Raw genomic sequence first — 21,202 nt, forward strand, 5'->3', positions numbered from 1 at the left:
TACAGAATATAAATTGACAATACAGAAATGCTATAACTAAAAACGGACTTTAGCTTTCCAGGTTTCTCTGTCCATAGAATTCTCCAGGCAAGGATGCTTGAGTCATTTCCTTTCCCAGGGGATCTTCCCGACCCAGGGATAGAGCCCAGGTATCCGGCATTGCAGGCAAATTCTTTACCATCGGAGCCACTAGGGAAGCCCAATAACTAAAAACAGTTGGAAAGGGAAGAAAGAATGTTGGAGGTGGTGTGATACACTGATTTTCTCAATACTTTCTCCAGGAAAAAAAATATCACTAAAAGCTAATCAATTAAGTAGTTTTATAGGCATATTTTAAGAGATGAAGGCAAACAGTAAGAACAATGATATTATTAACTACAGCCAGTGCATGGAGGGATGATTTGAGGAGAAAGTAAAAATACACTAATTTTAAAGTTGTTCTTAATAGTTAACCAATACTATCTAAAGAAATAGAGTATTAAGTATATTCTCAAGCCTTCTTAAGTATCAGAAAAAAATACACATAACCAACACAAACTGAGAAATAAAAGACACAGAAAACAATAAAAAATATGGCATATGTTAATATATTTATAAAATGTTAATAAACAGTTAATGACAGAATTAAGAACAAACATTTCTGATATTTAAATAAATATAAAGAGACTCAACTCCTTTATTGAAAAACAAAAGAAAAAAGGCTCTAATTTCATTGTAAAGCAAAATCCAACAATCTGCTGCATAGTTGGAGTCTAACTTTTCCTCAGAAAGGTTGAGAAGCAAGGAATGCACAAAAGCAGGGGCTTCCCCAGTGGCTCAGTGGTAAAGAATCCACTTGCAATGCAGGAGACTCAGGAGGCATGGGTTGGATCCCCCAGCTCCCCCCGGAGGAGGAACTGGCAACGCTCCAGTGTTCTTGCCTGGAGACTCCCATGGACAGAGGAGCCTGGCGGGCCACAGTCCTTGGGGTCGCAAAGAGTCAGACAGCACTGAGCACACAGCACAGGCACACTGGTAAATGGAAACAAAACTGGAGCAAGAACCACGATGTTATCAGACAAGGTTGAATTTATGGCAAAACTGTATTAAGACAAAGAAGACCGTAAATCATAGTTACGAGAGAGTCCACAATGCTTTCTCAGGATAGTTTTACAAAATATTTAATTAATAGAAAACTTCAGTGATCCACAGTTCTAGAGTATAGGAAAAGGAGGAAGTTTAAAAAAAATTGTTTATAAGCTTTCATGATGTTGGTGTCAAATAGCAACAAAAATAAAGGAAACAAGAAAACTACAAATATTATTTATGGATGATAAATTCAAATCTCAAACAATGTATTATCAAGCAGAATAGTGGAGCACATTAAAATAATAATATATAGTATCTAAGATGAGTTATTCCAGGAATACAGAGATAGCTTAATATTAGAAAATCATAGTATAGTTCATGCTAATAAATTAAAAGAGAAAATTGTATCTCTCCATAGATAAAAGAGGCATTCAATAAAAGTCAACACCTATTTTTGTTTTTTAAATCTCTCAATAAACATGGATAGATAACTTTTCATATAGTTTTTTCAGTATGTTTTCCAGCTAAAAAGAAAGATATTATTGAAAGCTGGTGAATCAAGTAAATTACAAAGCATATTTAATGATTATAATGGCAAACACTTAATAAATAACTAAACTGAGGTCATAGAGGGAGACTTTGGGAAGGGAAGAAAAATGTACTAATGTTATAATTACTCATTTTAAGGATTAAGGAATTGTGCAAATGGATGTAATAGAAGAAGCTTAAAAGGATAAAACTTTTCTTGATTTATCATTCCTGATTTAACCATGTCTTCGACCCAAAGCTCAAGATTATTTAGGGAATACCCTGAAGTGGCTATATTCATATAAGACCGAATGATCACAAACTATTGTCAGGGAAAAGAGGTCATTTCAAGTAGATGGTTTCCTCGCTAGCTTTCTTTGTCTTTTATTTCTTAATCTCTCTTTATCCTTCCCCGTCCCTCTATGTGAAAGCAAAAACTCTAGTCAGACCAACCAGTTCTCCAAATCTCCAGACCATTGTTATAATCCTATTCTGACATTCAGTTCAGTTCAGTCACTCAGTCCTGTCTGCCTCTTTGTGACCCCATGGACTGTAGCGTTCCAGGCTTTCCTGTTCATCACCAACTCCCAGAGCTTGCTCAAACTCATGTCCACTGAGTTGGTGATGCCATCCAACCATCTCATCCTCTGTCGTCCCTGTCTCCTTCTGCCTTCAATCTTTCCCAGCATCGGGGTCTTTTCCAATGAGTCAGTTCTTCGCATCAGGTGGCCAAAATATTAGAGTTTTAGCTTCAGCATCAGTCCTTCCAATAAATATTCAGGGCTAATGTCCTTTAGGATTGGCTGACTTGATCTCCTTGCAGTCTGAAGGACTGCAACACCACAGTTCAAAAGCATCAATTCTTCGGCACTCAGCTTTCTTTATGATCCAACTCTCACATCCACACATGACTACTGGAAAAACCATAGCTTTGAGTAGACGGGCCTTTGTTGGCAAAGTGATGTCTTTTCTTTTTTTATGGGGAGGGAGGTGGAAGGGGGGTTCAGGATTGGGAACACTTGTACACCTGTGACGGATTCATGTTGATGTATGGCAAAACCAATACAGTATTGTAAAGTAAAATAAAAGTAAAAAGAAAAAAAAGAAAAGAATCTGAAAAAAAAAATCTGTTGTCTAGGTTGGTCATAGCTTTTCTTCCAAGGAGCAAGCGTCTTTTAATTTTATGGCTGCAATGGTGATGAACAGGGAGGCCTGGCGTGCTGCGATTCATGGGGTCGCAAAGAGTCGGACATGACTGAGCGACTGAACTGAACTGAATCACCATCTGCAGTGATTTTAGAGCCCAAGAAAGTAAAGTCTGTCACTGTTTCCACTGTTTCCCCATCTATTTGCCATGAAGTGATGGGACTGGATGCCATGATCTTAATTTTCTGAATGTTGAGTTTTAAGCCAACTTTTTCACTCTCTTCTTTCACTTTCATCAAGAGGCCCTTTAGTTCTTTGCTTTCTCCCATAAGGGTGATGTCATCTGCGTATCTGAGGTTATGGATATTTCTCCCGGCCATCTTGATTCCAGTTTGTGCTTCATCCAGCCTGGCATTTCCCATGAAATTCTGACATTAACTACCTGGAATTAGCAACCTCCCTCCTGGAGTTCATCCATTTGCTATAAGGCCCATGGAACTCAGGGAAGCACTCGCACTTACTCATTTGTTATAAACATTATAAACAGGCGACGAGAGGAAGAGATTCACAGGCAGGGCTAGCAGAGTCCTACCACAGGCACTTTGTCCCCCTGGAGCTGGGATGTGCCTTTCTCTTAGCACGTTACGTAGGTGTGGTTGATGAAATCGTCAGTGATTATTTTTTTTTTTTTTTAAGAATATTTATTTGTTTATTTTTGACTGCGTTGGGTCTTCGAGGCTGTGCTCAGGCTTTCTCCAGTTTCCGTGAGCAGGGGCTACTCTTCCTTCAGGACCACGGGCTTCAGTAGTTGCAGCACGCAGACTCAGTTGTTGTAGCGTACGAGCTTAGTTGCTCCTCGGCATGTGGAATCTTCCTGGACCAGGGATCAAATCCACGTCCCCTGCATTGGCAGGTGGATTTCTATCCACTGTGCCACCAGGGAAGTCCAGTCATCAGAGATTAACCCCATCGCCAACCCCTCTCCCCTCCCTGGAGGTTGGGGAATGGGCGGTGTAATTGCTGTAGCGTAAGTTTACCATTTGGAAAACTGATTCACAGAAATGTCATCTTTTTTGGTCTCTGTATTTTACCAGGAACCTTGGCATGATGGTGTGTTCTTCCCTGTGTGATGTGGGTGGGATTCTCACCCCATTCCTGGTCTTCAGGCTCATGGAGGTTTGGCAAGGCTCGCCGCTCATTTTGTTTGGTAAGACTTCATGACACATTTATTATTTCTTATTCACAGCCCAGTGTGAATAGTCAATAACTACTGGACGAGTGAATGGTACCCCCCGAGGGTACAGAAGGGAAGGGTGGTGCCAGCCCTTTCATCGTCTCCTGGCTCCTCTGTCTTGCTTCACGGGAAAGATAACATGCCGTTCTTACAACATGGGCCAGAGGTGTATGTCCTGTGGCTCTGGAGTCCAATAATTCCTTCTACAGAATAGAACAGGAGAGCATTTTTGATGCAGCCTCCTGGTTTCTTAGTGAATTTGATGCCCAGCTTTGGTGGACTTCACATGTGATCGCTAGGTGTTAGGTTGCCATCACTCCTCTTTTGCTTCCAGATTGTAACAACTGACAACAGACACGAAGGGACAATGGGAACCCAAGTTTAGTACCTGGTTTGTTACTGAGTATGTTAGATTAGAGGAGGAGGAGGGAACTCATCCACTTCTCCCCAAACCTGCCCCTTAGCGGAGGGCAAATCGACTGCCCGTGTGTGGAGAGCTGCCATGTCTGGGCCAGGTAAATCCCTGCGGGTAGGGTGGAGTGGGAGTGGATGAGTAGCAAGAGAGGCCCACGCTGCCCACACACACATCACCTGGGCTCCATATCGTGTACGTGTAGCAGCTATAAGATCCACTGTATAGTTTATATATGGGCGTCCCAGGTGGCGCAGTGGTAAAGAATCTCCCTGCAATGCAAGAGATGCGGGTTCAGTCCCTGGACTGGGAAGATCCTTTGGAGGAGGCGATGGCACCCCACTCCAGTACTCTTGCCTGGAAAATCCCATGGACGGAGGAGCCTGGTGGGCTGCAGTCCATGGGGCCACAAAGAGCCAAACATAACTGAGTGACTGAGCATGCGTGCACAGTTTATATTATACAATTATGTAATATATCATATTACATTATATTATATATATAAATCGGAGAAGGCAATGGCACCCCACTCCAGGACTCTTGCCTGGAAAATCCCATGGACGGAGGAGCCTGGTTGGCTGCAGTCCATGGGGTTGCTAAGAGTCGGACACGACTGAGTGACTTCCCTTTCACTTTTCGCTTTCATGCATTGGAGAAGGAAATGGCAACCCACTCCAGTGTTCTTGACTGGAGAATCCCAGAGACGGGGGAGCCTGGTGGGCTGCCGTCTATGAGAGTCGGACACGACTGAAGCGACTTAGCAGCAGCAGCAGCATATATATAAATATAATGAGGGCTTCCCAGGTGGTGCTAGTGGTAAGGAACCTGCTTGACAATGCAGGAGACATAAGAGATGTGGGTTTGATCCCTGGATTGGGAAGATCTCCTGGAGGAGGGTGCGACAATCAATTCCAATATTCTTGCCTGGAGAATCCATGGACAGAGGAGCCTGGTGGGCTACAGTCCAAGGGATCACAGAGTCGGACACGACTGAGCAACTAAGCATAGCACACGTGTACAAGGAGGGAAGTATTTCCTCTTCTTACTCTGCCATTGCCCCGTTACCGTATTGCTTTTAGTTTTCTAGACATCGCTGACTTTTTGAAGTGGCCCTCACACATGTATTGCCTACGCATCTCTTTAGTTAGCTGTCATCATCTGTAAACGGTGTTGGCCATGCTCTAACGGCTCCGTGTTGAATCTGTCTCGTTTGAAGCGGCCTTGGGGCTGGTTGCCGGGGGAATGACGCTGCTTCTTCCGGAGACCAAGGGGGTCACTTTGCCAGAGACCATTGAGGATGCTGAAAATCTGCACAGGTGAGCGCCAGCCACTGGGGGACCCAGAGCCCCATGTTAGACTTGCCCTCCCTGTTATGAACACTCTCCATTTCCTGTCTCCTGGGAGGGCTTTATCACCCCAGAGCTGCTACAGAGAGAAACACAAAGCAGTGACTGTTGGCTAAAAAGGAAAGCAGGGAGAGCCGGAGTGTATGTTTCTGGTGGGCAGTCATCTGCTCTAAACCGCAAGACGCAAGGTTTTGTTTATTGTTTATGATGCCAACCGCGCGGAGCACCGCGGCCCCTAGCTCACCCCAGAGTTGTTGGGAGCTATTTTTAAATCAATCTTCTGTCTTTTTTGTGACTGTTGGTTCAAATTCCTTAGTGACTTTCTTCACAAAGAAGAATGACTGAAAACTTTCGCTCCTGTAACAGGGGCGAGTGCTTCAGTGGAGCCTCAGGTCCTACTCTTACAGCCGTCAAACAGGAAAGGGAGAAAAAGTGTCTGATGATGTAGTCATTACAGGCTTGGCTCTCTGGATTCTACGTAAGGACCCACGTGTCCCTGGGAAGTGGAGTGAAGAGACTCTGGGGACTCATTGAGGCTCAAGTTCAGTCCAGGGGCAGCCACCTACTTGGCCATGTGACCTTGGGAATATCATTGAACCCTCTAACCTTCGTTTCCTTGCCTGAAAAGTAGCCACAATAATACTTAACTGAGAAGTGTGCTGTGAAAATTCAATGAGGTTAAGTAGGTGACGACGACTTAGCCACTGCCTGGCACATAGTAGGTGTTCAACAAATTTTGGATTCTTGCCATTCTTCATGCACATTGTGTGATTTCCTCAATGATTCTCAAATGTACTCAGCAGAGGAGTCACAAATGGAGCTTGCTAAAATGCAGATTCCTGGGCCCTTTCGGTTTTCGTCTTCATAAGTGAATGGGGGAACATGATCTTTTCATGATGATCAATACCCGTCAGTGCACTTCACTTTGAGAAATTCTTCATCTCTCAGTACTGATAAGGGACACACACTGTGTGAACTGTAAGCGCATTTTGTCATATGGGTAGTAGACACACACAGCTACACGTTTGTCCTTGCTGACAGTATCTTCCTCTGGTCCCAAGGAGTAGACACATATAGTAAGGTTGACTACCTGATTTTGAAAGTTTCGTTATAATTCGTTAATAGGCACTTGGTCATCTTTTATGGTGTTGTTTGTGCCTTCACTCCATCATCAGAGCCATTCCTGCCTGGCCAGGGGAGGCCAGGGCTTCTGCTTGGAGCTCCATGCCGCCATGGACACCCTCTGTTCTTGATAATGCCCTTCCCTATGTATAATCACCACTTATTTCATTATCTGTCTTCTCTGCTATACGAATTTCATAAATAGAGAGATCATTTCAATGATACCTTCTTGGGACGTCCCACGTGGTCCAGTGGCTAAGACACCATGCTCCCAAAACAGGGGGCCTGGGTTCAGTCTATATTCAGAGAACTAGATTCCACATGCTGCAACTAACAGATCCCACGTGCTGCGACTAAGATCCCTTGTAGTCAAATCAATTGAAATTTTAAAAAATGACACGTTCTTCCCTACTGTCCAGGAAACAAGCTCAGGGAATGGGAGTGACGGGAGCTCTGGCTAATAGACGTCACACTGCGTCAGCTTCACTGAGTTTCGGGTGCCGTCCACCCCATCCTCGCAAAACACTGTGAGGCAGCTGTTGTCATTAGCACACCTGCTCTACAGATAAAGGAAATCGTGATAGATGCTCCCGGGCCCCAGCTTCAAGGTGGCATGCTGACTCTCAGGGGATGCTGTGAGACAGACACACAGATGCTCTGTGGAAGGGTCAGAAACCCTTTCTGTAAAGGACCAAGGAATAAATACTTCCGGCTCTGGGGACATGCAGTCTTTGTCCCCAGGTTCTGCCCTTTCGGAACGAAAGTGGTCACAGCTCATAAATGAATGGATGCAGCTGGGTTCCAGTACAACTTTATGTATGGAAGTTGACACTGAGATTTCATCCAATTTTCAAGTGTCAAGAAATAATATTTAACATTTGACTTTCAAGAACTATTTTAAAATGTAAGAAACCATAGCAAAACAGGCAGAGAACCAGAAACTGACCACCCGAGATCTCTGCTCAGCCTGTTCTTCTTCATCACCTGCTATGCACGTTCTCACCTTCACTTTTGAGACTTATTCCCAGGTGAAACTTTGCAACAGATTCTTAAAAAGCCATTATTGATTTTAACTTATAACCTGAAAAGAGATATTTATTTCTTTGGCTGTGTCAGGTCTTAGTTGTGGCGGGCAGGACCTAGTTCCTTGACCAGGGATCAAACCTGGGGCCGCCTGCTTTGGGAGTGCGGAATCTCAGCCACTGGACCACCAGGGAAGTCCCTATTGTAACTTAAATTTTTCTTTTTGGTCGCTGCAGGAAAGCAAAACCCAAAGAACGCAAGATTTACCTACAGGTTCAAACATCAGAACTCAACACACAGGTGCCTGAGAGAGATGCTTCGCAGGGGAACGCGCGGCAGGAATGAAGACCGAGTTCTCACCCTTTCAGAAGCCCTGAACGCTTCCTCCCACCTGCCTGCTCTCAAATCAGTATCAGTTCTAGAGAATGCTAACCGCGCTTTGCTCTATTTTGTTTTCTTGAAGTCTCTCAAAGCTCTGGCTATCTTTTATCTACTTATCTTCTCTAGTGAGAGCTATTGGTGGTTAGCAGGTACTTGCTTAGCCAAAGTATTTTGAAAGCCCAGTAGCATTTAAGTGCTGTTAGACCAGAGGCCTCTGTCATTGGTTTCCTAGAATAACTATTGTTTTATTCACTCTCTGAAAGAAAACGTCTTTGTAGGCATCATGTTGGCATTTTAGCATCTAGGCTCCTTGGAGGACTACTGGTTTATGAATATGGTGACTCTTCCAGCCAACTCTACCCCAAGCATGCTTATACACCTGTGATGGCATAAAACAGGCTCCTTATTCCAAGACCAGAAGGTCTATAAGATTTTTGAGGGGGAAGAGTTTCGGCAACCCACATTTTAGGAATGCTTCATTCTATTTCACTCTTGCTTTTAGTTCTTATTGGTGATTCTAGAAGATGACCTCATATGCCAACAATGGAATATCACAGTGAACGTATAAAAAAAAGGAGTTCAGCTTACTTCTTTTTATAATTTTTTAAAGAAATGCTTTGACTTCACTGCATGGCATGTGGGATCTTAGTTCCCTGACCATGGATTGAACCCATGTCCCCTGCACTGGAAGCGTGGAGTGAACCCACTGGACCACAGGGGAAGTCCCAAGTTCAATTTACTCTGAGTTAGTAGTAACTGGTTCAAGTTCTAGTTCAAGAAGTGATTTCGGTTCCTGGAGAAAACAGAAACTTTATTTATTTTAAAAGTTTTTTATTCGTGAGACAAACCACAAATGAGGACCCTTCAGAACACACTGTGGGAGAAAAGATTCTAATGCAAATTGGAGGTGTGATCGAACACATGTGGTATTTCCTTATAAACACTTCTGGCCAGATTGGCTAAGCCGAGGGATGGCCTCCCGGACTCGAGATATTGGGATTTCGTTCTGGGCAGCACTGATCTTCCTTTGAGAGTGGACGTGGGCTAATCGGAAACCTGAAACTCTGTCATTGGTAAAACAACAAAAACAAAAAAATCAACTAGATTAGAATTTTTAAAATTGTAAATAAATAAATAACTAAAACAAAACCACATCTGGGGCCCATGGAGGGGACCCAGCGCTCCATTTCAGCTTTTCCCAAGCAAAGCCCTGATTCTGAGTCTTCTCTTTCTGACTGTCAGAGTTATACTCTTTACTGGTAGCGAATATGTTAATTGTAGGCTTTGAAACAGTTTTTCAAATGTGTATTAAAAAATACCCTCTCTAATTTTTCTTAGAATCTTGGGCAAAACTTCTGAAGAAGGCTTTAGACCTAGAGGTTGCTGCTGTTTCTCACTCTCTAAGTTGTGTCTGACTCCCTGCAGCCCCATGGACTGCAGCACACCAGACTTCCCTGGACTTCACTATCTCCCGGAGCTTGCTCAAACTCATGTCCACCGAGTCGATGATGCCATCCAACCCTCTCATCCTCTGTCATCCCCTTCTCCTCCTGCCCTCAATCTTTCCCAGCATCAGGGTCTTTTCCAATGAGTCAGCTCTTTGCATCAGGTGGCCAAAGTATTGGAGCTGGGCCATTGTTAAAAACAACAGTAAAACCTCTGATTTTCTTTCTGCTCAGAAGACATGTCTGGACAAAGTAGACATGTGGTTCTGGGAGAGAAGCAGGCCGCCCTTGAACATCACAAGGGTTTGGATCAGAGTGAAGCCTGTCTGAACCATGAAAGAGTGCTTCTCTGCCGACCCGGGAGCAGCTTCTCCAGGGCACAGGAGGAAAGCCATGTGTCAGGATAGGGCACTGGGCCCCTGACGCCTCGCTGTAGCTACAACAGAGCCAGAGTCAGTCCTGCCGGGGCTGGGGGTTGGGGGTGAGGCATAGAAGTCACGTGAACACTTGGAGCGCCTGGGAGGTGTGACTCAGGCTTCAGGACGCAGGCAGCTCCTGGAAAGGGCCCCAGGCCTCCTCCCTGGAAGAAGTCCTGTTCCTTCAGCATGTATCTACTGAGCACCTGCTGTATGCATGCCTCTGTCATCTTGGCCCCTTAGAGAACCGGAAGGCAGCTACAGATGTGCTGGGACCAATGCTCACACAAGGACTCACAGTAGAAATGAGGCCTTTGTGAGGTCATTTCAGTCATCCTGTTGGACATGGAGGAGAAGCACAGCCAACCTCACAGAAAGTGGAGGGATGGGGGGTCTCGACATCAGCTCCCCAGCCTGCCCCAAAGTTTCCTGCAGTGTCTAGAACCCCACGATTAGAGATTTCTCCCTGCAGGTCTTGAAAGCTAACCACTGATGATTGAGCGCTAACCACTGATGAGACAGAGGAAGCAATGGGGGCGGGGCTGCCTGCCTGGTCAGACCCAGTGGGGACAGGTGGGCGGGGCCAGTGTCTACAGAGGGCGGGTGATTGCAGGACAGGAAGCGTGCTTCCTGGGACACAGCGTGGCCCTGAAGTGGCAACCTTATGTCACAGAAGGGGACCCAACCCTGGAATGAGCCGAATGTGACTCCCACGCCTCCTCCATCTGCTGATTTTATGGCCTTGTCCCAGCTCCAGGCCCCTGGTCCCCACATCTGCATGGCCCAGGGACCCTCTGAGCTCCAGCTGGAGAAACCACTGAGCTATCCACTCCGCAGTCCCTGCACTGGTTGCTAAGGGCAACATGTCCTATTTCCACCCCACTATGTCTCTCTACAGGTGAAGGTCCAAAATCTGATATTTCAAGATGTTGGTAGACTCCCCTGGGGGTGCGTTAGTTTAATGCAGTGGTTTAAATTCGCCTGTAACTGAAATCTCCCAAATATCCGAAGCTTAAACAAGATAAAAGTTCTTGCTCACATTGAGGAAGTTCGAGGCTGTCTGTCCGGCGCTAGTTGATGGCTTGGGGACCAGTTCTGGTGCCACCATCTCATTGCTCTGCTGGACAGAGCTTCCCAGGCCCCAGGTGGCTGCTGGGGCACACCCATTGTACCCACACCCAGTGCTGGGGAGGGGGCCAGGCCCTACTGCAGGGGACAGGGCACAGCAGGGAGGACACTTCCTGGAAGAATGAGGACTTCAGATAAAAACTAAGTCTGAGAAACACAAGACTGCATTTCTCACACATTTGAATTTCGTGGCCTGAGAACTTGTGAAGTGACGCCATACACATTGGTCTGCAAGTTAACTTTCTTTCATTACAGCCACATGGGTCTGGTTCTTTGTAATGACTGTACAGTGATGCATTGAGCAAGAGAATTTATTCAACCACTACAGTTCCTAGAAAGTGTCTGTCTATAATGCGGGAGACCTGGGTTCGATCCCTGGTTCGGGAAGATCCCCTGGAGAAGGAAATGGCAATCCACTGCAGTACTATTGCCTGGAAAATCGCAGAGAGTCAGACACAACGGAGCAACTTCACTTTCACTGGAAATCAAATGACAGTGTTTTTGTTGATATTGTTGTTGGTTCTCCTGCCCCATCCTGCTTTGCCACATTCTCTCTGCATGGCCTGTCCTTGGAGTGGCCAGGCTTTCCCTCCTGGACAGTCCATAATCTAGTCCTGCCCTTTCAAGCATTTTGTGAGCTAAACACATTTTTCTTGCTGATCCAAATTCTGTTTGTCTCATCTTACCAATTCATTTTGTTCTCTCTCTCTTTCTCACACATTTCACATGGCTTATTATGTTACATATGAAAATCACCCCAAACATACAAGACTGCATGTAAAATTTCTTAGCAGGTACATTTTCCAAAATTCTCCAAGTGAGGATTCAACAGTACATGAACTGAGAACTTCCAGATGTTCAAGCTGGATTTAGAAATGGCAGAGGAACCAGAGATCAAATTGCCAACATTCGCTGGATCATAGAAAAAGCAAGAGAATTTCAGAAAAACATCTGCTTTATTGACTACGCCAAAGCCTTTGACTGTGCAGATCATAACAAACTGTGGAAAATTCTTAAAGAGATGGGAATACCAAACCATCTTACCTGCCTCCTGAAAAATCTGTATGCAGGTCAAGAAGCAACAGTTAGAACAGGACATGGAACAACAAACTGGTTCCAAACTGGGAAAGGAGTATGTCAAGGCTGTATATTGTCACCTTGCTTATTTAATTTATATGCAGAATACATCATGCAACATGGTGGACTGGATGAAGCACAAACTGGAATCAAGATTTCAGGGAGAAATATCAATAGCCTCAGATATGCGGAATATACCATCCTTATGGGAGAAAGCAAACAAAAGAGCCTCTTGATGAAGGTGAAATAGGAGAGTGAAAAAGCAGGCTTAAAACTTAACATTCAGAAAACTAAGATTGTGGCATTTGGTCCCAACACTTCAAGGCAAATAGATGGGGGAACAATGGAAACAGTGACAGACTTTATTTTCTTGGGCTCCAAAATCACTGCAGATGGTGGCTGCAGCCATGAAATTAAAAGATGCTTGCTCCTTGGAAGAAAAGCTATGACAAGTCTAGACAGCATATTTAAAAGCAGAGACATTACTTTGCCAACAAAGGTCAGTCTAGTCAAAGCTGTGGTTTTTCCAGTAGTTATGAATGGGTGTGAGAGTTGGACCATAAAGAAAGCTGAGCTCTGAATTGATGGTTTTCAACTGTGGGTTTGGAGAAGACTCTTGAGAGCCCCTTGGACTACAAGGAGATCAAACCAGTCCATCCTAAAGGAAATCAGTCCTGAATATTCATTGGAAGGACTGATGCTGAAGCTGAAACTCCAATAATTTGACCACCTGATGTGAAGAACTGAGTCACTGGCAAAGACCCTGATGCTGGGAAAGATTGAGGGCAGGAGGAGAAAAGGATGACAGAGGGTGAGATGTTTGGATGGCATTACCAACTTGATGGGAATGAGTTTGAGTATGCTCCAGGTGTGGATAATGGACAGGGAGGCCTGGTGTGCTGCAGTCCATGGGGTTGCAAAGAGTCAGACACGACTAACCAACTGAACTGAACTGACATTTTCCAAACATCTCAGTTAAAGTTTTTGCTCTGTCTTAGTTAAATACCTCCCCTCCCACTAGGTACTTTATTGTTGTTCTTGTTTAGTCCCTAAGCCTTGTCTGACTCTTTTGTGACCGCGAGGACTGTAGCCCAGCAGGCTTCTCTGTCCATGAGATTCTCCAGGCAAGAATGCTGAAGTGGGTTGCCATTTCCTCCTCCAGGGGATCTTCCTGACCCAGGGATTGAACCTGTGACTCCTGCATTGGCAGGCAGATTCTCTACCGCTGAGCCACCGGGGAAGCCTGCTAAGTACTATCCTTATCTCTCAAATGCAAGCAAACGTGTTCTGATCTTCTGCCCTTCGAGGGATGTGGAAGGAGGCTACTGTCCCCTTGGGAAGTGACCTTGTAGATCCCAGGAACCACGTGGCCTTTTCTTTAGCAGATATGCCTCCTTAGGTCCTTTTGGGAATGAAAGGTGAGTTGGGAAGGTAATAAGAAAACAGAGAGCTGGCTAACCTGTAACTTGTAAAACTGGAAGCTCAAAGCTGCCTTCTAGGTTAAAAATGGAGGGACAAAGGGCATCTTTAGAAGAAGGGAAGAAAGTTAGAATAAAGATGTGCAGTGTAGGGCACATCTGAGCACGTGCGCCCTGCAGAGGTCAGGCAGTTCCCATGTCCCACCCACCACCTCCTTAACTTGCCAAGAGAGAGTCAAGCACACAAAAGACAGCCATGTGTCCTTCAGCTCGTTCTCAGTGGTGGCAATGACAGGGTGAGGTCTGTCCTATATGCCTCCTCTCATCCCAACCACAACACCCTCCTCCGTGTCCAGCCCCCCACAGCAGCTTGAGAACAGAAAGGATCACAGTTGCCAAGTGGCCCAGAAGGTACACACCAGCTCCTTTTCATGCACCCTGGCTGCTGATGTCAGGTGGAGTCTCTCCTGGCTCCAGGGGGTATCATGGGGTATCTCAAGAGCTAACAAACACCTGAGATGAGAACTTGGTGATACTAAGTTTTAAGTCTGATTCTAGTTTTGTTTCTGCGAGGGTCTGGACTTTTAGAGGATCACACCTAGCCATTCAGTCAGCCTCATCCAAAGAAACCCCAGTGTCCATCTGTTAAGGACACCACTAACTGAAACTGCCCAGCCTGGCCAGCACCATAGTAAACCACTGACATGAGTTACAGGAGGTCCTGGTGAGGAAAGTGGAACTAACAAGCGACCACCAACAGGAAGAATTCGGGAAGGGTCAAAAGGAGACATCAGTCCAAATGTCCTACCAACCTCCCAGAATCCGCCTCTCTGGAATCCATCTTGGTGCCACCAGGAAGGGCCCTGAGTCAGAACGATTGGCCAGAGACAACCCGGAAACTAATCCCATCACCATAAAACCCGAGGCTGTGAGCCACATAGCAGAGCAGTCCTCCTGGGTTCCCTCACCCTCCTGCTCTCTGCTCAGGCGCCCCTTTCCAAGAAAGTCTTTGTTTTGTCGGCATGCGTGTCTCCTCAGACAATCCATTTATGTTAGACAAGAGCTCACTCTCAAGCCCTGAAGGAGCCCTCCTTCTGGTAGCACATCTATGCTGCGGGGACCCTCTCATTGTACTAAAATGTTCCTCCCCTTCCTGGGAGGATTTCAGGCCCTTCAGCCTCCATCTCTGCGACTTCTCCTCCAAGTGCTGACGTCCCCTCTGATTCCAGACACTGGTGCCCGTGACCCACACTTTGCAACTTACTGTCCAGCCCCAAACTTCTGAGCTCTCTCTATCTGTTCAGAGTAAGTTTGGTTTTTATCTGCTCTGTTATCATAGTCCCAGACATTAATATTAGTGATAAAATCTAGAGTTGCTAATCATTAAAAACCAAAGCAATATTGTAAAGCAATTATCCTTCAATTAAAAATAAATTTAAAAAGAAAAAAACACCCCAAAGTATCACAAGAGAAAATCAGGGTAATTCATTGCACCAAAAATGAAATCTCTAAAAAAACCCCATATAACATTAGAAAGGCAAAGAAAAGTAAGTGTTCTTTAAACATTTGCTAATTGATCTGTGAATGGCAAGCTTTTGTGGCCTAATCTTAGTCTCAGTCCAAATTTGAACTTTTGACTAGTTATCTTCAAAATATTTGTAATTTTACTTAGAGCTGAGGCTCCCTCTGAGGCCTCTCTGCCTGCTGTCAAAACCCATCAGCCCATCTCATGTGTACTTGAGACACCCAGATTTTAGTTTCCTATACAGTTTGTCTAAAAGAAATTAAGATCCCAGGAAGAGCTCTGTGGCTAGACCTAGAGACAAGGAAAATCCAAAGTTCAAAAGTGGGAGGAAACGTTTTTGCCAAACAACAAAGACTGTCAGAGATGATTAAGGTCGTGTTCAAAAGACAAAGATGCCTACAGTATGGAGGGCTCCTCATGGCCCAGCAGGGACAATTTCAACATCATAAAATTATAGTAATTATAGTCTATTGAAACAAGCTGAGACTATAAAAAGAGTCACAAGTCCATGATAATACTTAAAAGGAACACACAGGAATTGTGCCAATGAAAAAGGACGGCATCCATTCCTAATAAAGTTTATAAGGCATTCTGTTAATTGTTCAACACAAATTAATATGAGTTTGCTACTCAAAGTTAGATTAACATCAAGGTTAACAACCATAAATAAGAAACAGATATAGAAGGAAAGAGAGCATGCTTAAAATATATAATGTCTATGATTTGATTGTTTTATTTCATTTTTTAATATTAATTCTTCTGAACCATGATCATAGTGAAAGTTTGTGGCTGCGAGCCGTGAATGACAGCAGGATTCGTGGCCTCCAGAGGAGAGGAACTCCGTCTGGAGCCAGAGATGAGGCTTGATCACTCGAAGCTTTGGGGTAGCAGAGTTTTATTAAAGTATAAAAAGAGATAGAGAAAGCTTCTGACATAGGCATCAGAAGGGGACAGAAAGAGTACCCCCTTTCATATCAGTTAGCAACCTGCTAATCAGATAAAAGAAACACCTCAAGACTGAAAGGGTCACACCAGGCCCCTCTCGCACAACGTGTATTTTGAGATAGAATGGCACAAGGGGAGTCATCTCCAGGCATAAAACAATGACATGACTCTTGAAGAAAGGCAGATTTCCAAGCAAATACAGTTTCACTAACATAGTTTAAGAAAACATTTCCAAGACTAAAACGTACTGGTTTGCTGAGACATGATCAGCACAAGGTTTGGGAAAAAGATTAGTTTAAGCAGAACTGATTTGAAGAAAGGCAGATTCCAAAGTAAATCAGTTCAGTTCAGTTCAGTCGCTCAGTTGTGTCTGACTTTTTGCGACCCGAGGGATTGCTGCACACCAGGCCTCCCTGCCCATTACCCACACCTGGAGCTTACTCAAACTCATGTTCATCAAGTCAGTGATGCCATCCAACCAACTCATCCTCTGTCATCCCCTTCTCCTCCTGCCTTCAATCTTTCCCAGGATCTTTTCCAGTGAGTCTTTTTTTTTTTTTTTTTGCATCAGATGGCCAGAGTATTGGAGCTTCAGCTTCATCATCAGTCCTTCCAATGAATATTCAGGACTGATTTCCTTTAGATTGACTGGTTGGATCTCCTTGCAGTCCAAGGGGCTCTCAAGAATCTTCTCCAATATCATAGTTTGAAAGCATCAGAGCTCAGCTTTCTTTATGGTCCAACACTCTCACCTATATATGACTACTGGAAAAACCATAGCTTTGACTAGGCAGATATTTGTAGGCAAATTAATGTCTCTGCTTTTTAATATGCTGTCTAGGTTGGTCATAGTTTTTCTTCCAAGGAGCAAAATCTTTTAATTTCATGGCTGCAATCACCATCTGCAGTGATTTTAGAGCCCAAGAAAATTAAGTCTGTCACTGTTTCCATTGTTTCCCCATCTATTTGCCATGAAGTGATGGGACTGGATGCCATGGTTTTAGCTTTTGAATGTTGATTCTTAAGCCAACTTTTTCACTCTCCTCTTTCACTTTCACTAAAAGGCTCTTTAGTTCTTTGCTTTCTGCCATAAGGGTGGTGTCATTTTTCAGTTCAGTTCAGTCGCTCAGTCGTGTCTGACTATTTGTGACTCCATGAACCGTAGCACGCCAGGCCTCCCTGTCCATCACTAACTCCGAGTTTACCCAAACTCATGTCCATTGAGTCAGTGATGCCATCCAATCATCTCATCCTCTGCCGTCCCCTTCTCCTCGTACCCTCAATCTTTTCCAGCATCAGGGTCTTTTCAAATGAGTCATCTCTTCGCATCAGGTGGCCAAAGTATTAGAGTTTCAGCTTCAGCATCAGTCCTTCCAATGAACACCCAGGACCAATCTCCTTTAGGATGGACTTGTTGGATCTCCTTACAGTTCCAGGGACTCTCAAGAGTCTTCTCCAACACCACAGTTCAAAAGCATCAATTCTTTGGCACTCAGCTTTCTTTATAGCCCAACTCTCACATCCATACATGACTACTGGAAAAACCATAGCCTTGACTGGATGGACCTTTGTTGGCAAAGCAATGCCTCTGCTTTTTAATATGCTGTCTAGGTTGGTCATAACTTTCCTTAACCGTCTTTTAATTTCATGGCTGCAGTCACCATCTGGAGTGATTTTGGAGCCCCCCAAAATAAAGTCAGCCACTGTTTCCATAGTCTCCCCATCTATTTGGCATGAAATGATGGGACTGGATGCCGTGATCTTAGTTTTCTGAATGTTGAGCTTTAAGCCAACTTTTTCACTCTCCTCTTTCACTTTCATCAAGAGGCCATTGAGTTCTTCTTAACCTTCTGCCATAAGGGTAGTGTCATCTGCATATCTGAGGTTATTGATATTTCCTCTCAGCAATCTTGATTCCAAAGCTTGTGCTTCATCCAGCCCAGCATTTTTCATGATGTACTCTGCATATAAGATGAATAAGCAAGGTGACAATGTACAGCCTTGACGTACTCCTTTCCCAATTTGGAACCAGTCTGTTGTTCCATGTCCTGTTCTAACTGCTGCTTCTTGACCTGCTGACAGGTTTCTCAGAAGGCAAGTAAGGTGATCTGGTATTTCCGTTTCTTTAAGAATTTTCCACAGGCTGTTGTGATCCACACAGTCAAAGATTTTAGTGTAGTCAACGAAGCAGAAGTAGATGTTTTTCTGGAATTCTCTTGCTTTTTCTATGATACAATGAATGTTGACAATTTGATCTCTGCTTCCACTGCCATTGCTAAATTCAGCTTGAACATCTGGAAGTTCTCAGTTCATGTACTGTTGACTTGGAGAATTTTGAGCATTACTTTGCTAGGGTGTGAGATGAGTGCAATTGTGTGGTTAGTTAGTTCAGTCGCTCAGTTGTGTCCAACACTTTGCAACCCCATGAATCGCAGCACTCCAGGCCTCCCTGTCTATCACCATCTCCCAGAGTTCACTCAGACTCACGTCCATCGAGTCCGTCATGCCATCCAGCCATCTCATCCTCGGTCATCCCTTTCTCCTCCTGGCCCCAATCCCTCCCAGCATCAGTCTTTTCCAATGAGTCAACTCTTTGCAGAAGGTGGCCAAAGTACTGGAGTTTCAGCTTTAGCATCAGTCCTTCCAAAGAAATCCCAGGGCTGATCTCCTTCAGAATGGACTGGTTGGATCTCCTTGCAGTCCAAGGGACTCTCAAGAGTCTTCTCCAACACCACAGTTCAAAAGCATCAATTCTTCAGCGCTCAGCCTTCTTCACAGTCCAACTCTCACATCCATACATGACCACAGGAAAAACCATAGCCTTGACTAGACGGACCTTAGTCGGCAAAGTAATGTCTCTGCTTTTGAATATGCTATCTAGGTTGGTCATAACTTTTCTTCCAAGGAGTAAGCGTCTTTTAATTTCATGGCTGCAGTCACCATCTGCAGTGATTTTGGAGCCCCCAAAAATAAAGTCTGACACTGTTTCCACTATTTCCCCATCTATTTCCCATGAAGTGATGGGGACCAGATGCCATGACCTTCATTTTCTGAAAGTTGAGCTTTAAGCCAACTTTTCCACTCTACTCTTTCACTTTCATCAAGAGGCTTTTTAGTTCCTCGTCACTTTCTGCCATAAGGGTGGTGTCATCTGCATATCTGAGGTTATTGATATTTCTCCCGGCAATCTTGATTCCAGCTTGTGCTTCTTCCAGCCCAGCGTTTCTCATGATGTACTCTGCATATAAGTTAAATAAGCAGAGTGACAATATACAGCCTTGACGTACTCCTTTTCCTATTTGGAACCAGTATGTTCCATGTCCAGTTCTCACTGTTGCTTCCTGACCTGCATACAGATTTCTCAAGAGGCAGGTTACGTGGTCTGGTATTCCCATCTCTTTCAGAATTTTTCACAGTTTATTGTGATCCATACAGTGAAAGGCTTTGGCATAGTGAATAAAGCAGAAGTAGATGTTTTTCTGGAACTCTCTTGCTTTTTCCATGATCCAGCAGATGTTGGCAATTTGATCTCTGGTTCCTCTGCCTTTTCTAAAACTAGCTTGAACATCAGGGAGTTCACGGTTCATGTATTGCAGAAGCCTGGTTTGGAGAATTTTGAGCATTACTTTACTAGCATGTGAGATGAGTGCAATTGTGCAGTAGTTTCAGCATTCTTTGGCATTGCCTTTCTTTGGGATTGGAATGAAAACTGACCTTTTCCAGTCCTGTGGCCAGAGTGCTGAGATTTCCAAATTTGCTGGCATATTGAGTGCAGCACTTTCACAGCATCATCTTTCAGGATTTGAAATAGCTCAACTGGAATTCCATCACCTCCATTAGCTTTGTTCGTAGTGATGCTTTCTAAGGCCCACTTGACTTCACATTCCAAGATGTCTGGCTCTAGATTAGTGATCACATCATCATGATTATCTGGGTCATGAAGATCTTTTTTGTACAGTTCTTCTGTGTATTCTTGCCACCTCTTCTTAATATCTTCTGCTTCTGTTAGGTCCATACCATTTCTGTCCTTTATCGAGCCCATCTTTGCAAGAAATGTTCCCTTGGTATCTCTAATTTTCTTGAAGAGATCTCTAGTCTTTCCCATTCTATTCTTTTCCTCTCTTTCTTTGCATTGATCACTGAAGAAGACTTTCTAATCTCTTCTTGCTGTTCTTTGGAACTCCGCATTCAGATGCTTATATCTTTCCTTTTCTCCTTTGCTTTTCGCCTCTCTTCTTTTCACAGCTATTTGTAAGGCCTCCCCAGACAGCCATTTTGCTTTTTTGCATTTCTTTTCCATGGGATGGTCTTGATCCCTGTCTCCTGTACAATGTCACAAACCTCTGTCCATAGATCATCAGGCACTCCATCTATCAGATCTAGGCCCTTAAATCTATTTCTCACTTCCACTGTATAATCATAAGGGATTTGATTTAGGTCATACCTAAATGGTCTAGCGGTTTTCCCTACTTTCTTCAACTTGAGTCTGAATTTGGCAATAAAGAGTTCATGATCTGAGCCACAGTAAGCTCCTGGTCTTGTTTTTGTTGACTGTATAGAGCTTCTCCATCTTTGGCTGCAAAGAATATAATCAATCTGCTTTTGGTGTTGACCATCTGGTGATGTCCATGTGTAGAGTCTTCTCTTGTGTTGTTGGAAGAGGGTGTTTGCTATGACCAGTGCATTTTCTTGGCAAAACTCTATTAGTCTTTGCCCTGCTTCATTCTGCATTCCAAGGCCAAATTTGCCTGTTACTCCAGGTGTTTCGTGACTTCCTGCTTTTGCATTCCAGTCCCCTATAATGAAAAGAACATCTTTTTTGGGTGTTAGTTCTAAAAGGTCTTGTAGGTCTTCATAGAACCATTCAACTTCAGCTTCTTCAGCGTTACTGGTTGGGGCATAGACTTGAATAACTGTGATATTGAATGGTTTGCCTTGGAGACGAACAGAGATCATTCTGTCGTTTTTGAGATTGCATCCAAGTACTG

The 21,202-nt window shown here is 44.2% G+C and overlaps 1 protein-coding gene across 2 annotated transcripts in view; it reads left to right on the plus strand.

The window, feature by feature from the left end:
- The window catches only part of LOC102183874 (solute carrier family 22 member 1), a 36,800-nt gene extending 27,208 nt beyond the window's left edge, over nt 1-9,592 (plus strand). The window contains exons 9-11 of one of the 2 annotated variants that reach the window (XM_018053435.1): nt 3,837-3,949; nt 5,605-5,704; nt 8,116-9,592. In XM_018053435.1, coding sequence (XP_017908924.1) covers nt 3,837-3,949; nt 5,605-5,704; nt 8,116-8,224 — 322 coding nt within the window. In that variant the 3' untranslated portion in view covers nt 8,225-9,592. Of the gene's footprint in view, nt 1-3,836; nt 3,950-5,604; nt 5,705-8,115 lie in introns of those variants that run through there. The other variant, XM_018053436.1, reaches the window with a different exon arrangement.

This window comes from Capra hircus, chromosome 9 (assembly GCF_001704415.2).
Source record: "Capra hircus breed San Clemente chromosome 9, ASM170441v1, whole genome shotgun sequence".
NCBI classification, from domain to species: domain Eukaryota; kingdom Metazoa; phylum Chordata; class Mammalia; order Artiodactyla; family Bovidae; genus Capra; species Capra hircus.